General features: G+C 36.7%; 1 protein-coding gene across 1 annotated transcript in view; it reads left to right on the forward strand.

The window, feature by feature from the left end:
* Window positions 1–16,613, forward strand: part of LOC138813685 (vomeronasal type-2 receptor 116-like) — a 35,787-nt gene that overhangs the window by 15,965 nt on the left and 3,209 nt on the right. Inside the window, exons 4-7 of the mRNA XM_070002072.1 lie at window positions 5,544–5,832; window positions 10,788–10,884; window positions 13,468–13,583; window positions 14,712–15,509. Of these exons, the coding sequence (XP_069858173.1) occupies window positions 5,544–5,832; window positions 10,788–10,884; window positions 13,468–13,583; window positions 14,712–15,509 (1,300 nt within the window). The remainder of the gene's footprint in view (window positions 1–5,543; window positions 5,833–10,787; window positions 10,885–13,467; window positions 13,584–14,711; window positions 15,510–16,613) is intronic.

Below are 16,613 nucleotides of genomic sequence, written 5' to 3' on the forward strand. Positions count from 1 at the left end.
TCGGGGGTCTTTTATTGTTCCATATGAATTTTTGGATTGCCTCTTCTATTTCCTTGAAGAATGAGGTTGTAATTTTGATAGGTATCACACTGAATTGGTAGATAGCCTTGGGAAGTATTGCCATTTTCACGATGTTAATCTTTCCAATTCAGGAGCATGGGAGGTTTTGCCATTTTTTAAGTTCTGTGTTGATTTCCTTTTTCAAGGTTTTAAAGTTTTCATCATAGAGGTTCTTCACTTCTTTGGTTAAGTTAATTCCTAAGTATTTTATTTTTTGAGGGACTATAACAAATGGAGGGGCTTTCGTAATTTCAGTCACACTTTTCTCATTGTTGGCATACAGAAAAGCCATTGATTTTGGGGGGTTAATTTTATACCCTGCTAATTGGCCAAAGTTTTGAATCAGCTTGAGTAATTTCAGAGTGGAGTCTATGGGATTCCTTAAATACAAGATCATGTCATCTGTAAAGAACGAGGCTTTTATTTCTTCTTTCCCTATTTGGATCACCTTTATGTCTGCATCTTGTCTTATTGCTGTAGCAAGGCATTCTAATACTAGATTGAATAGAAGTGGAGAGAGTGAGCATCCTTGTCTTGTTCCTGAGTTAAGAGGAAATGTCTTTAGTTTTTCACCATTAAGTATAATGCTGGCTGTAGGTTTGTCATATACAGCCTTTATTGTATTGAGGAATGTTCTTTGGCTTAATAATTTTTCCAAGACCTTCATCATAAAGGGGTGTTGGATCTGGTCAAATGCTTTTTTTGCATCTATTGAGATAACCACGTGGTTCTTATCTTTGCTCCTGTTGATGTGATGAATTATATTAATTGCTTTGCATATATTGAACCAGATTTGCATCCCTGAAGTGAATCCTGTTTGATCGGGGTGTATGATTTTTGATGGATTATTGTAGTCAATTGGCGAAAATTTTGTTGAGAAATTTTGCATCAATGTTCATCAAAGAAATGGTCTATAGTTCTCTTTCTTTGATGAGTCCCTGCATTTTTGGGATGAGGTTGATGATGTCTTCATAGAAAGTTTTCGGTAGTGAACTTTCTCTTTCAATTTTATTGAAGATTTGGAGGAGTATTGGTGTGAGCTCTGCTTTGAAGTCCTTGTAGTATTACACTGTAAAAGCATCTGGTCCTGGGATTTTCTTAGATGGGAGGTCTCTTATTGCTGTTTCTATTTCAATGCTTGATTTGTGCCTGTTAAGCTGTTTTAACTCATCTTGGTTTAGTTTTGGCATGTCAATATTTGCGGGGAAAAGGTCCATTTCTGTCAAGTTCTCAAACTTATTAGCATAAAGTTTTGAGAAGTATTCCCTTATAATGTTCTGAATCTTGGTTGTTTCCATGGTGATATTTCCATTCTAATCTCTGAGTTTATTTATTTGGGTGTATTCTCTTCTTTTTCTGAGAGGATTTCCTAAGGATATGTCATTTTTGTTAATTTTTTCGAAGAACCAACTCTTTGTTTTGTTGATTCTTTCTATGTTTTTTTTTGGTTTCTAATTCATTTAATTCTGATTTAATTTTAATTATTTCTTTCCATCTACTGGATTGGGGTTTATCTTGCTGCTCTTTTTCAAGGAGGTTTGGATGTGTCATTAAATTCTTGGTTTCAGATCTCTACAGTTTGTTGATGTAGGAGCTCAGAGCTATAAACTTGCCTCTGAGTACTGCCTTTGCTGTGTCCCAGAGGAGCTGGTAATTTGTGTGCTCATTTTTGTTGAATAGCATGAACATTTGAATTTCCTTTCTAATCTCTTCCATGACCCACTTGTGATTCAACAGTGTGTTGTTCAGTCTCTATGTGGTACCAAACTTTCTTTGGCGGCTTTTGGTGGTGAATTCTAATTTTATTCCCTTGTTGTCAGAGAGAATGCAAGGTATAACTTCAATGTTTTTGAATTTGGACAGGTTTGCTTTGTGGCCTAAAATGTGGTCTATTTTAGAAAATGTTCCATGTGCTGCTCAGAAAAACATGTATTCTGATGCTGCTGGGTGAAATATTCGGTAGATGTCTGTTAAATCTAGTTGATCTATGCAGCTGTTTAGATCTGTGGTTTCTCTGTTGAGTTTTTGCCGAGTTGATCTATCTAGTGGGGAGAGTGGTGTGTTAAAATCCCCAACAATTAATTTCTTTGGATCTATATGGGATTTGAGGGAAAGTAGTGTTTCTTTCAGAATTGTAATATCCTCCTGAAGGATAGATCCCTTAATTAGTATGTAGCGACCTTCTTTATCTTGATAAATTTTGCTACAGCCTTTCACATTGAAAATGTATTTGTTTTTACGGGCAAGATGTGACTCCTGAAGGCAGCAGATAGAAGGATCTTGTTTTTTAATCCAACTAGACAGTCTTTGTTGCTTAATTGGAGAGTTACATCCGTTAATGTTGATAGAAAGGTCTGAGAGTTATTTGGGAGTTCCTGCCATGTTATCCACCTTCTTGGGGGCTGCAAAAACGGGGTTCTTCCTATGGTTCTTGGATTCTCAGTTTGGGTGCAGTTTCTTGGCCTTTATTGTGGTCTTGTTTGTTTTGTATGTGTAGGACCTCTTTAAGAATCTTTTGTAGGGCTGGTTTGGTGGAGATGTATTGTTTCAATATTTCTTTTCTTTGAAAGGTTTTTATTTGGTCTTCAGTTATGAAGGAGAGTTTTTCTGGGTACACTATTCTTGGTTGATAGTTGTTTGTTTTTAGGGCATGGCATACATCATTCCAGGCTCTTCTTGCTTTGATTGTCTCTGCAGAGAAATCTGAGGTGATTCTAATTGGTTTCCCTTTATAGGTGATTAATCTTTTCTCCTTCACAGCTTTAAGGATCTTTTCCTTTGTCTGAGTTGATACTGTGTGGATTATAATGTGATGGTGGAATGTCCTAATTGGTCTGGTCTATTTGGAATTCTAAAAGCTTCTTGTATCTGAATAGGCCTAGTTCTGTTAGGATCCTGTTAAACAAATTTCCTAGACCATTAACTTCTGTTTCTAGGTGCTCCTCTACACCCATTATCCTTAGATTAGGCCTTATGATGGTGTCTTACAAGTGTTGGATAGATCTATCATGTTTCTTGGACTTGTCTTGGATGGTTGTATGTTCTTTCTCTATAATATCTAGGCTGTCTTCAATCCCCGAGATTCGATCTTCTGCATGGTCTAACCTGCTGTCAAGACTTTCTACTTTGTTTTTTATTTCTTTTCCTTCTAATTGGTCAGCTTTGATGGCTTCAAATTCTTTGTTGAAGCTTTGTTTAGATCTTGTATGAACTTCTTTACTTCCTTAATTTGGTGTTCAGTGTTTATTCTCAAATCACTTAATTTATTAGTTATGGTTTCCTTGGACTCCCTTCCTTTCTGTTGGGTTCCATTCAGCATTCCCTTTGTGGTCTCCCTGACTTCCTTCAGTTCTTTGTTAATGGATCCCATGAATGCCTTTAGTGATCTTTGTGTATTCTCATCCTGCTCTCTCAATTCCTGTATTACTCTCTGATTAGCTTCCTCCCATTCATGCCATTCCTGTAGTTCTCTTTGAGTGTTGTCAGCCTGTTCACGCCATTCCTGCCTTTCTCTTTGAGTATTCTTAAGCTGCTCATGCAAATCCTGTATCAGTTTTTGAGTAGCTTCCTCATGCTCATGATATTCCTGTATATACCTTTGGATTGCCTCCTCTCTCTCCCTCTCACGCTCATACAGAATCCTTTGTAGGTTTTCTATCTTTTCCTGCGTTGACCTTTTCTTTGCCTCCTCTCTCTCCCTATCACGCTCATACAGAGTCCTTTGTAGGTTTTCAATCTTTTCCTGCATTGACCTTTTGTTTGCACTTTAGTATTTCGTGTAGGAAGAGATTAGTGTAAATAAATTCTCTTAACTGTGCTTCTCTGTGAACATCTTTATCCTTCCTACATTTCTATAGCTAGCTTTGCTAGGTGCAATAAACTCACTGGATAATTTAGATTTTTTTTACCTTCAGAATTATGAAGATCTCTTGCCATGCTCTCTTGATTTATTTGGACTCTCCTGAGGAGTTAGCTGATAGGAAATGGGTGCACACATATACCATATGGGTCCCATTTCTGTTCTAGTTTAGAAAATCATCCTGTATATATAGTTAACTTGTGAGTGTTTCATGCTTAGACAGCCTACTGTAGATGTTATGTTCAATAATTTGGTTATCCTTGGTTGGAAAGTACCTCATTGGTAGCGTGCTTGCCTCACACACATGAGGTCCTGGGTTCAATTCCTCAGCATCACATAAGCAGAAAAAGCCAGAAGTGGTGCTGTGGCTGAAGTGAAAGCGTGCTTGCCTTGAGCTGAGGACAGCTCCCAGGCCCAGATTTCAGCCCCAAGACTTATGAAAAATTGATTATGCTTTCATCTTTAGGCCTTTTACTTTGTAGGTATCTCTACATTTGTTTTTGCTTTATTAAAAATACTCTCTTCAACTTTTGCAAAAGCTTCTTAGCACATCTTCATTCCTGCATTTTATTCCTCCATACGTGTATGTGCAATTAGATTTTTCTCAAGCTCACTATTTTCTTCTATTTATAACATTTCAGAATATGATAGGCTTTCATGGTCACTTCACATATACCTACAGCATATAATGAACAAGTTGGTCCTTTCATTAGCATTACCAACATGCCTTCATTGTTTCCATTTAAACAATACCAGTTGATTTCATTATATTAATTTATTTAGAATATTGACCCTACAAACATGAAGATAAACACACACACACAAACACACACATTCACACATACTTTGGCACACATAGACAGGCCTGGCAGAAAGAAAGAAGTAATAGTACTTTGATACTCTTTACTTTGCTACTTTAGAGAGTCTCTATCTAAATATGTTGGGAAGAGAATAGTGATCAGTGCATTTACCATGGAGGTCTTGGAACTGGAAATTCTATACAAAGCTTTCCTACAATTCTTTCCTCAACCCTCAAGTAAAGGCTTTCTCTCTCCAAAATGAATTCCTTGAAATTGGATGCATCCCTTTTGTTTTGTTACATAAAGAAAAATAAAAATCTCTCCCATTGTAGGTCTGCTCTTTTCCTGGTTGTTATCAGTAATAATTATTCCATATGTTATGTCTGTGAATAGACTTTGCTATATTATCATTCATAAATAACCCTTTGCTTCTGAATACTGTTCTTAAATTAAACATTCCTTAGTTAACCTGACCTGCCGTATAATCACAAAACATAAACTGAGTGACTGAAAACAGGAGAATTGTTTTCCATACAGGTGTAGCTAGTGGCGCTAATGTAAAGAAACACAACATTTGCTGCCTCATGAAAACTTAATCCAACAGACAACAGCCTTGCTGTGGTGCATGTGGTAAGGAGGAAAACAAGCTCTCCCTTGACTTAAATAAGTATCTGAATTCTATATGTAAGCATAAGAGACATTTATGTTCCATTCTAATTGGGGTAATATTTCAACTTATTCCTAGATAAAGAAGCAAGCATTTAATATATTGGAAGTTTTAAGACATGAAATACTTCTTCAAAATTTCTTTGATCACCATGCAGGTTTATCTTCAAGAACTATCAGTATGTTTTGGCCTTGGCTTTTGCTATTGAGGAGATCAACAAAAACCCTAATCTTTTACATAACCTGACTCTGGGATTTGACGTCTATGATGTTCACTTCAATGCTTGGACAATGTTTAAGAATCCCTTCATTTGTCTTTTTGGGAAGTATAAGATTCCAAACTATTCCTGCGTGAGAGGAAGTAGTTCTATAGCAATACTTACAGGACCCTCAGGAGTAACATCTGACCAGATTGGGACATTGCTGGGACTCTACAGATTTCCACAGGTGAGGGTGGAAGGTCTCCAAGGATATAAAAATGTCTGAATTCATGTCATTTCAGGTGTTAGAAGAAAATGATAGGAAGAGACTAAATTCACAAATAAATCAAATTTTTGATAACAAATTTTATTACTTAATGGTAATCAGAAATGTATTTTTTATTGTGAAAATACCATACAGAAGGGTTGCAATTAACCTGGGCAAGATAATGAGTACATTTATTATCAAGCTGTGTTGCCTCTTCCTTTGTTTCCCCTTCTTTTACCTTCTTACACCCCCCAGCATCCCTCACCCGTTCCCCCCCACCAAAGTTGTAAAGTTCGTTTTTCACCATAATGACATGTATATCTCATTGATGCAATGGGTCCACCTATATCCCTATTTAAACAATTTGTCTTTTCCCTTCCCCTCCACAAATTATGCCAACATCAAATACAGTGAAATCCGGGGTTATATCATGGGGGAGGGACATACAAACAACAAAGAAATCATCTTATAAATATGTTAGAAACAATTTCATGAAAGAAAAAAAAACATTTGAGTCCTTATCTTGGGGTTCATTTCCCTAACATCAATTTATCTGACATTTCCTGCTTGACTTAGACATACACAGATTATGGCAAATAAGGCAAACCATGGGACCTATGTTTCTTTGGGCCTGGCTTACTTCACTTATTATAATTTTTCCAAGTCTTTCAATTTCCTATCAAATTGGGCCATGTAATTCTTTCTGATGGAGGCATAGAATTCCATTGTGTATATATACCACATTTTCTTGATCTACTGAGGAGGATCTGGGTTGGTTCCCTATCTTAGCTACGATAAATAATGCTGCAATCAATATAGGTGTGCTGGTAGCTTTAGTGTGGTCTTACTTGTGATCATTTGGGTAAATGCCCAAAAGTGGGATTGCAGTGTAGTAGGGGAGCTCTGTGTGGAGTCTTTTGAGGACCAACATACTACTTTCTAAAGTGATTAAGTTTATACTCCAATCAACAATGCAGTAAGATTCCCTTCTGTTCACATTCCCTCCAGCATCTGTTGATATTAGAGTTCTTGGTTCTGGCCATTCTAAATGGGGTGAGGTTGTATCTCAATGTTGTTTTAAATTGCATTTCTTTTAGAGCTAGAGAGGTTGAGCATTTCTTCATGTGTCTATTGACCATCCTTCTTTCATCTTCAGAGAAGTTTCTCTTTAAGTCTTTAGCCCACATATTTATTGGGCTGTTGATTCTTTGAGGATTTGTTGTTGGGGGATTTATTTTTTTTGAGTTCCAAGTATATTTTAGATATGAGACCATTGTCCATTGTATGGCTAGTGAAGATCTTCTCCCAGTCTGTGGGACTTCTATTGATCTTGCTATCTATGTCCTTTGCCATGCAGAAGCTCTGCAATTTCATGCAATCCCATTTGTCCAACCTTTCTTTGATTTGTTGTGTTTCTGGGTCTCTATTAAGAAAATTTCGGCCTGAGCCAAGGAGACCTAGGGTTTCTCCTATTCCATCCTGTAATGTTTTCAGAGTGTCTGCTTTGACTCCGAGGTCTTCGTTCCATTTGGATTGACTCTGGTGCAGGGTGATATATAAGGATCTAGTTTTTATTTTCTACAAGTACTTAACCAATTTTGCTAGCACCATTTACTGAAGAGGCTGTCTTTCTTCCATTCTATTTTTAAGCTCCTTATTGAAGATTAGATGGCTATTGGACTTTAGTTTCATTTCTGGGTTTTCAATTCTATTCCATTGGTCCTGAGATTTGTTATTGTGCCAGTACCAAGCTGTTTTGATTATTATGGCTTTGTAGTAGAGTTTGAAATTTGGTATTGATATTCCTCCAGCCCTGTATCTTCTGTTAAGGATCGTTTTTGCTATTCAGGATCTTTTATTGTTCTTTATGAATTTTTGGATTGCCTCTTCCATTTCCTTGAAAAAGGAGGTTGGAATATTGATAGGTATCACATTGAATTTGTAGATAGCCTTGGGAATTATTGCCATTTTCCCCATGTTGATCTTTTCAATCTAGTAGCATGGGAATTTTTTCCACTTTCTAAGTTCTGTTTTGATTTCCTTTTTCAGGTTTTTAAAGTTTTCATCATAGAGGTCCTTCACTTCTTTGTTTAATTTAATTCCTAGGTATGTTATTTTTTGTGGTGCTATGATGAATGGAGTTGCTTTCCTAATCTCATTGTTGGCTTACACAAAATCCAATGATTTTTGAGGTTTAATTTTGTATCCTGCCACTTTGCCAAAATTTTGAATGAGCTTGAGTAATTTGGAGTCCATGGGATTCTTTAAATACAAGATCATGTCATCTGCAAAGTGTGAGAGTTTTACATCTCCTTTGCCTATTTGGATCCCCTTTATGTTTGTATCTTGTCTTATTGCTGTAGTTAGACATTCTAATACTAGATTGAAAAGCAGTGGAGAGAGTGCACATCCTTGTCTCATTCCTGAGTTTAGTGGAAATGGCTTTAGTTTTTCACCATTTAGTATAATGCTGCGTATAGCTTTGTCATATACAGCCTTTATTGTATTGGGGATTGTTCCATGGATTCCTAGTTTTTCCAGAGACTTCATCATAAAGGGATTTTTGATCTTGTCAAATACTTTTTCTGCATCTATAGAGATAACCATGTGGTTCTTATCCTTGCTATTGTTGATGTGATGAATTATTTTAATTGATTTGAGTATATTGAACCAGCTTTGCATCCCTGAAATGAATCCTGTTTGATCATGGTGTATGGTTTTTTTTTTGGATGAATTGTTGAAGTCGATTGACCAAAATTTTGTTGAGAAATTTTGCATAAATGTTCATCAAAGAAATGGGTCTATAGTTCTCTTTCTCTGATAAGCCCCTGCCTGGTTTTAGGATAAGGGTTGTTATGGCTTCATCGAATGAGTTCAGTAGTGAACTTTCTCTTTCAATTTCATTGAACAGTTGAAGGTGTATTGGTGTGAGCTTTGCTTTGAAGGCCTTGTAGAATTCCGCTGTAAAATTATCTGGTCCTGGACTTTTCTTAGATAGGAGGTGTCTTATTGCTGTTTCTATTTTAATACTTGATATGGGCCTGTTAATATAGTTTAACTCATCTTGGTTTAGTTTCGGCATGTCAATATTTGCTAGGAAAAGGTTCATTCTGCCAAGTTCTCAAACGTATTACCATAAATTTTGAGAAGTAATCCCTTATAATGTTATGAATCTTGGTTGTTTCTGTGTTGATGTTTCCATTCTCATCTCTGAGTTTATTTATTTGGGTGTGTTCTCTCCTTTTTCTGAGAAGATTTGCTAAGAGTCTGTCATTTTTGTTAATTTTTTCGAAGAACCAACTCTTTGTTGTGTTGATTCTTTCTATGGTTTTTTTGGATTCGAATTCATTTATTTCAGATTTAATTTTAATTATTTCTTTCTGTCTACTAGATTGGGGTTTATCTTGCAGCTATTTTATAAAGAGGCTCAGATATCTCATTCAATTGTTGGTTTCAGATCTCTCCAATTTTTTAATGTAGGAACTCAGAGCTATAAACTTGCCTCTGAGTCCTGGCTTTGCTGTGTCCCTGAAGAGCTGGTAATTTGTATGTTCATTTTTGTTGAACATCATGAACATTTGAATTTTGTTTCAAATCTCTTCCATGACCCACTGGTGGTTCAAAAGTGTGCTGTGCACACTTTCTTTTGTAGCTTTTGTTGTTGAGTACTAGTTTTATTCTGTTGTGGTCTGAGAGAATGCAAGGTATAACTTCAATGTTTCTTAATTTGGACAGGTTTGCTTTGTGGCCTAAAATGTGGTCTATTTTAGAAAATGTTCCATGTGCTGTATTCTGATACTGCTTGGTGAAATATTCGGTAGATGTCTGTTAAATCCAGTTGATCTATGCAGTTGTTTAGATCTGCAGTTTCTCTGTTGAGTTTTTGCCAAGTTGATCTATCTAGTGGGGATAGTGGTGTGTTAAAGTCCGCAACAATTTATGTCTTTGAATCTACATGAGATTTAAGAGAAAGTAGTGTTTCTTGGATAAATTTGGTGCTCCATTTTTTGGCAAATAGAGATTTAGAATTGTAATATTCTCCTGAAGGACAGATCCCTTAATTAGTATGTAGTGACCTTCTTTATCTCGTCTCACCAATTTTAATTTGAAGTCTATTTTCTCTGATATTAGGATTGTAACTCCCGCCTGTTTATGGAGGCTGTTTGCTTGATAAATTTTTTTCTACCCTTTTACATTCAAAATGTGTTTCTTTTTATGGACAAGGTGTGACTCCTGAAGGCAGCAAATAGAAGGATCTTGCTTTTTAATCCAACTAGACAATATATGTCGCTTAATTGGAGAGTTAAGTCCATTAATGTTGATAGAAAGGACTGAGAGGTATTTGGGAGTTCCTGTCATTTTATCCACCTTCTGGGGGCTGCGGCAACTGGGTAATTCTTATGGTTCTTAGAGTCTCAGTTAAAGTGTGGTTTCTTGGCCTTCATTGTGGTCTTGCAGATTTCTATGTGTAGGACATTTTAAAGAAACTTTTGTAGGGCTGGATTGGTGGAGATACATTGTTTCAATTTTTCTTTGCTATGGAAGGCTTTTATTTGACCTTCAATTATGAAGGAGAGTTTAGCTGGGTACAGTATTCTTGGTTGATAGTTGTTTGTCTTTAGGGCATGGCATAAAGCACTCCAGGCTCTTCTTGCTTTAATTGTCTCCGCTGAGAAATCTTAGGTGATTCTAATTGGTTTCTCTTTATAGGTGATTGATCTTTTCTCCTTGACAGCTTTAAGGATCTTTTCCTTGGTCTGAATTAATCCTGTGTGGATTATTATGTGACTGTGAGATGTCCTATTTTGTTCTTGTTTATTTGGGGTTCTGAAAACTTCTTGTATCTGCATAGGCTTATCTTTTTGCATGTTTGGGAAGTTCTCTGCTGGAATCCTGTTAAACAAATTTCCTAGACCATTAACTTCTGTCTCTAGGTGCTCATCTACACCCAGTATCCTCAGATTAGGCCTTCTGATGGTGTCTTACAAATGTTGAATACATTTATCATATTTCTTGGATTTGTCTTGGATGGTTGCATGTTCTTTCTCTATAATATCTAAGCTGTCTTCAATCCTCGAGATTCAATGTTCTCCATGGCCTAACTTACTGTCAAGACATTCTACTTTGTTTTTTCCTTTTTTTTTCCTTCTAATTGGCCAGTTTTGATGGCTTCAAATTCTTTGTTAGAACTTTGTTTTAGATCTTGTATGAACTTCTTTTCTTCCTTAATTTGTTGTTCAGTGTTTATTCTCAAATCACTTAGTTGATGGGTCATGGTTTTCTTGGACTCCCATCCTTCTGTAGGGCTCCATTCAGCATTCCCTTTGTAGTCTTCCTGACTTCTTTCATCTCTCTGTTTATGGACTCCATGAATGTCTCTATTGGTCTTTGTCTATTCTCATCCCTCTTTCTCAATTCCTATCTTACTCTTTGATTAGCTTCTTCACGTTCACACATTTCCTGTAGTTCTCGTTGAGTGTTCTCAGCCTGCTCATGCTATTCTTGACTTTGTCTTTGTTCTTAGCCTGCTCATGCAAATTCTGACTATCTCTTTGACTGATCTCAGCATGCTTGCGAAATTCCTTTATTTCTCTTTGAGTATTCTCAATCTGCTTATGCAATTCCTGTATCAATCTTTGAGTAGCTTCCTCACCCTCATGAGATTCTTGTATTCATCTTTGGTTTGACTCCTCTCTTTCCCTATCATGCTCAAACTGAGTCCTTTGCAGGTTTTGACTCTTTTCATTTACCATGTTTACCTGTAATGTTTGTAGAGCTTTTGGGGGACTCTCCACTGGATTATTCATGATCTGTTCTGTCCCCTGATTATCATGAGTGATTGTTGAGATACCCGAACTTGACATTTTTTCTTGTGTTTTTTTCTGGCTTCATCTACTCATTTGGGATGAAAGTAACATCAGTTTTTTGCTAGAACACTATTTTAAGGCAAGCATCAACCAAAGTCTTGTAGTTGCACAGTCAAAAGTCTGCAGATGTGGTGTAGTTCAACATATACAATCTATTCAACAATAACATCTATGTCTTAATGGCCTAAGAACAGCAAAGAAGAATTTGGCAAACTGGAAATTATTAGGTTTAGGGAGAAATGTGGGGAAAAATAGGATTAGAAGGATGTGGAAATGTAAAGGGAAAGTAAAATTAACCAAGTCCTAATCTCAAAGAGGTAAATGGTTGGCAGAATGATAGCAGAAAGAGGAAGAAAAAAGAAGAAAAAGAAAAAAGAGACAAGAAAAAATGGAAAAAACAAAAATTTAAAATTAAAAAGTGAAACACTTAAAAATTGAAAGTTTAAAGAAATAATATTGATGGAAGAATGGCCATGGGGTGAGAGGAGGGGAGGGATGGAAAGGAGGCAAGAAAAACTAAGAAATAAAAATGTTTAAAATATTATATGGATATAAAGATGTAATTCTTCTATTAAAGAATTTAAGTCTAAGAGGTTTTGAATTGAGTAATAAATTTCTGGATTAAGTGTGTACACAATGGGGGATAAGGTCTAATTATTGACGATGGGTATATATCTAAGGATGAATATAACAGGAATTAAGTCTCACAAAAAAGAAAAAAAGAAGAAAAACTAAAGAGAATGAGAAAGAAAGAAAGAAAGATCAAAAGATCAGTTGAGATCTGAAGGAAAAAAAAGAATAATAGAAAATAATTTTTAATTAAAAATTAAAAAAAATTAAAAAAATAAAAAAGGTACAAAAAAAGAGTTCTTTGATTTTTTTTAGGGGGGGAATGGAAAGATCCTGTGTCTCCCTTGTGTCTGTAACCAGTCTCTTGATGGAGTCTCTGGTCTGCTTGTGGTGTTTGGCTTTCCTGTGACTTGATTGGTTACTAAGGTCAGTTTGCTTGGGCAGGCAGAAAAATGCTCTGCTTTACCCAGGATTTTGTGATCCTCCTCCCAGGCTAGTTCACTGGGAGGGAGATCTGCTTTGAGTATCACAAAAGAGGGAGATGGCTGTTTTCTCGAGTTTGGAGATGCTGTGATAAGGCTAGGTTCTGGGTAGAGTTGAGGCCATTCTGCAAACTGTAGCTTTTCCCTGAGGGGCTAGCTACAGAGACCCTCACAGAGCCCAGCTTGGATCCATTCTCAGGGTTTATGTTTACTGAATTTTATTTTAATTGATTGTCTAGGCTGCTGTAGGGAGGGGCAGCCTCTGGCTCTGTTTACCCAGTGAAGAAAGCCACTCCTCCCGGGCAGAGCTTTCTCTGCCTGGGCTGGGTGACATTTCCCTGGGTGGAGCTGAGCCTGGCTGGTCAGGTTAGGATCCTGTTACCTGCTAAATGACTCTTTTATTTTCTTCCAAGGCCTGAGTTGGAGCTAGCTGCTCAGCCAGACTTTTGTCAGTATCAAAGATGGAAACCTCTGGTAGTGGGGGAGAGGGAGTGGTGGCCTTCCATCCTCTGCTCTCTGAGAAGGTGTGATGATGTCAGGGTTCTACTCATGCTGAAGTCTTGGTTCCAGGGTCATCTCTGGTCTATAATCTGCAGGATTAAGACATCTGCTCCTTGTCAGTTCCTGCTGGTGTTGAGTAGAATCTGCTTGCCCACTGCATCTGGCACTTTTGTCCCGGAATCTCTGTGTTGTAGGTATGGCGTCTATGGTTACCACCACTGCTGCCACCACCACAGCTGCAGCCGTGGCTGCTGGCAAATGCTCAGATCTGTCATCTTGCGTGGATTTTCCTTCTCTGCCTAAACTCTCTGTACTGTGATGGCACACTTGGTGAAATTCTCTAGCCTAGAACTGTTCACTGGAACACTAAAACTGCTTTCTATGTTAGAGCTTGTTTAGCCTCCAGCTTCTCCACCAGCTTCCCTGAGCAATACAGAAATATAATGTTAATCATTTGGAAAAACGTGGTGAAAGATTTGAGCAAATAATTGGATAATTTATTGTTTCAATCTATATGAATAATTTTCTTTAATAAATCAGGAAACGGAAGATAACTTTGCAGTGTGAAGATATGTTGAGCAGGTTACTGATGACACACAAAAGCAATCCTAGCTAATCAGAAAACTTGTATCTCCAATTAACCTGTAAGGAGCACAAGGTGAATGTGTGACTCCATTGGTATAGAACCAGTCTTCAGGAATATGGTCAAGAAAGTGCAAGATTGTGTGTGTGAGCCCCTGTACTGGCATTCATGTGTAAACACACACACACACACACACACACACACATACACACATAAAGAAAATAGTATTTAGAATGAAATAAATCAGGCTCAGATTGATAAAGTATAGCCATATCCTCACAAATGTCAGAATTACATCAAAATATGAATATGTAATATGAAGGAAATATGGAATATTCACAAAGCCACTGCACACACACACATATATGTATAATGTATATATGTAAATATATATATATATGTATATAATCAATCAGACTAACAGAGGATATATGTAGAGGTGGAACTCGATGGTGTAACTTTTCTGATCTACTTACAGTGTAAAAAGTGAACACCAAAAAAAGGTGAAGCATATCTTACCTGAGTGGGATAGGGTTTTAAGGAAAAATACAGAAGACTAGGAAAAGGATGGGTGAAGGAATACAACATAATATTCAATGGGCATGTGTCAAAATGGAATTAGGAAAGTTGGGTAATATACGGGGTTACAAATGGGAAGTATCGATGGGAAATAGTGACAAAAACAAAAAACATTTTACAAATACACAGCTATTCAAAAACAAATTATTTTTTCAAAAACTAAAACAAAACCTACCTTCCATCTACTTGAACTAGTTCTTGAGAGACTTCAAGACTGAGATTGTGATGCATGGCAATCTTCTCATTCATAGAACATCCAATTTTCGTTCCCTTTAGTTTACCTTTGGGCCTTTTGATCATGCCCTGAGTGAACATAACAAGTTTCCTGCTCTCTATCAGCTGGCCCCAAAGGACTCATCAATAGCCACTGCTATGGTCTCCTTACTGCTTCACTTCAGCTGGAGCTGGGTGGGACTATTGACCACACAAGATGATAATGGGGCAAGGATTCTTGCTGAATTGAAAGTAGAGATGGCCAAGAACAGAGTTTGTGTAGCCTATGAGCTAGTGATCACCACCCAAGATGCATATAACCACATAACAGTTAATCGTTATATTAATCTATCTTCCGCAAGTGTCCTCATCATATATGGTGATAATAATTCACTGATGATTTTTATGGTATTTATTGAGCAAATTATTACACATGGGAAAGTTTGTATCATGAACTCTCAGTGGGATTTCACCCTGAAAAGGAAATATTTCATGTTAGGATCATTGCATGTACCTTTTATTTTTACACACCATCATGTAGATGTTTCTGGATTCACAGATTTTGTCAAGGCAGCTAAGCCTTCCAAATACCCAGAAGACATTTTTCTTGCGAGGCTGTGGTTTCTCTCTTTTAATTGCTCTGATTCTGTATCTGACTGTGTAACATGGGACAACTGTGCTCATGATGCCTCTTTGGATTGGTTACCTGGGCATATTTTAGACATGACTATGTCTGTAGACAGTTACAATATATACAATGCTGTGTATGCTGTGGCCCAGGCTCTGCATGAGATGTTTCTTCATCAAACAGAAGTTCAAACAATGGGAAATAGAAAAGAAGAACTGCCTTCCTCTACTCAGGTAAGTTCTTCTATGTTGGAGTACACAAACCATGAGCAAAGGCACTTACTAGAAGTGTTTCTTACTGTATGAAATTAAATATTTCTGTATGTGTACATGTGGGTTTTTGTTTATATATATGGCATGTGTATATATGGGTGTATATGTACACATATATATATACACATACCATATATATATTTATATCCCTATGTCATATATAACTTGCTTGCTGATGTTAATGGGTATATATTTCAGTATTTGAAGTAATTGTTTCAACTCTTAAGCTTTTTCCTTTCTATTATGAGATTCTATTGGAAGTACAAATTTGAACAACTGTATAGTGACATTTACAACATTAAATATTTCAGTTGCTTTTCCAAACCCTATGAATTCTTTTTGTTTCAATTTCGTTGAAGTATTCTAGACATGTGGGGATATACTCTAAAGAAAACAACAGGCCAGTAACAAGGATAAATTAATTTTGGCCAGTGCAGGTGCTTGAACACAGTTCCTAGGTAGATCCCTGATCTGCTAGCACACAAACACTGCAGGACAGCAAACTCTTTCTGAGAAGTTTATTAGGTACAACTTTCTCACTGAACTTTCTGCCCCAGCCTGCTTCAAAGCATGATCCTCTGATCTGAGCCTCCTGATCAGCTGGTATTACATCCTTGATCCACCAGCACCCTGTTTATGAACTCATTAGTTATGAATAACATCAACATGTTCATAGCTCATGTTATAAAATCTGTAAATTCAGCTTTTTCGTATGAGTTTCTTCAGTCATAACAAAGGATGACTTGCTAAAACCAATTACCCATGTTTTTTATGAGTGACAGAGTTTCATTAAACATTGGGTATTAAATATTTAGCAAGCACAAACTATAGAAATTCACAAAGGAGTGGTTCTGGATTTTTCTGAAAATCCTCCTCTATTTCTGAATTTTTAGGATAGATAATTTTTTCACAAAGACGATTTTGATTCCTCCATAGATTTTCTTCTGCAATACTTCACTAGTTGTCTCTACGATTCTGGAATTCAGAATCAAAGATTAAAGGCAATTAGGAGCTTTTTATATTTTGCTTTTTGTCTTAACTCTGGAACACACTTGACCATAAGAT

Source organism: Dipodomys merriami, unplaced genomic scaffold (genome assembly GCF_024711535.1).
Source record: "Dipodomys merriami isolate MVZ:Mamm:240054 unplaced genomic scaffold, mDipMer1.0.p SCAF_6, whole genome shotgun sequence".
NCBI classification, from domain to species: Eukaryota; Metazoa; Chordata; class Mammalia; order Rodentia; family Heteromyidae; genus Dipodomys; species Dipodomys merriami.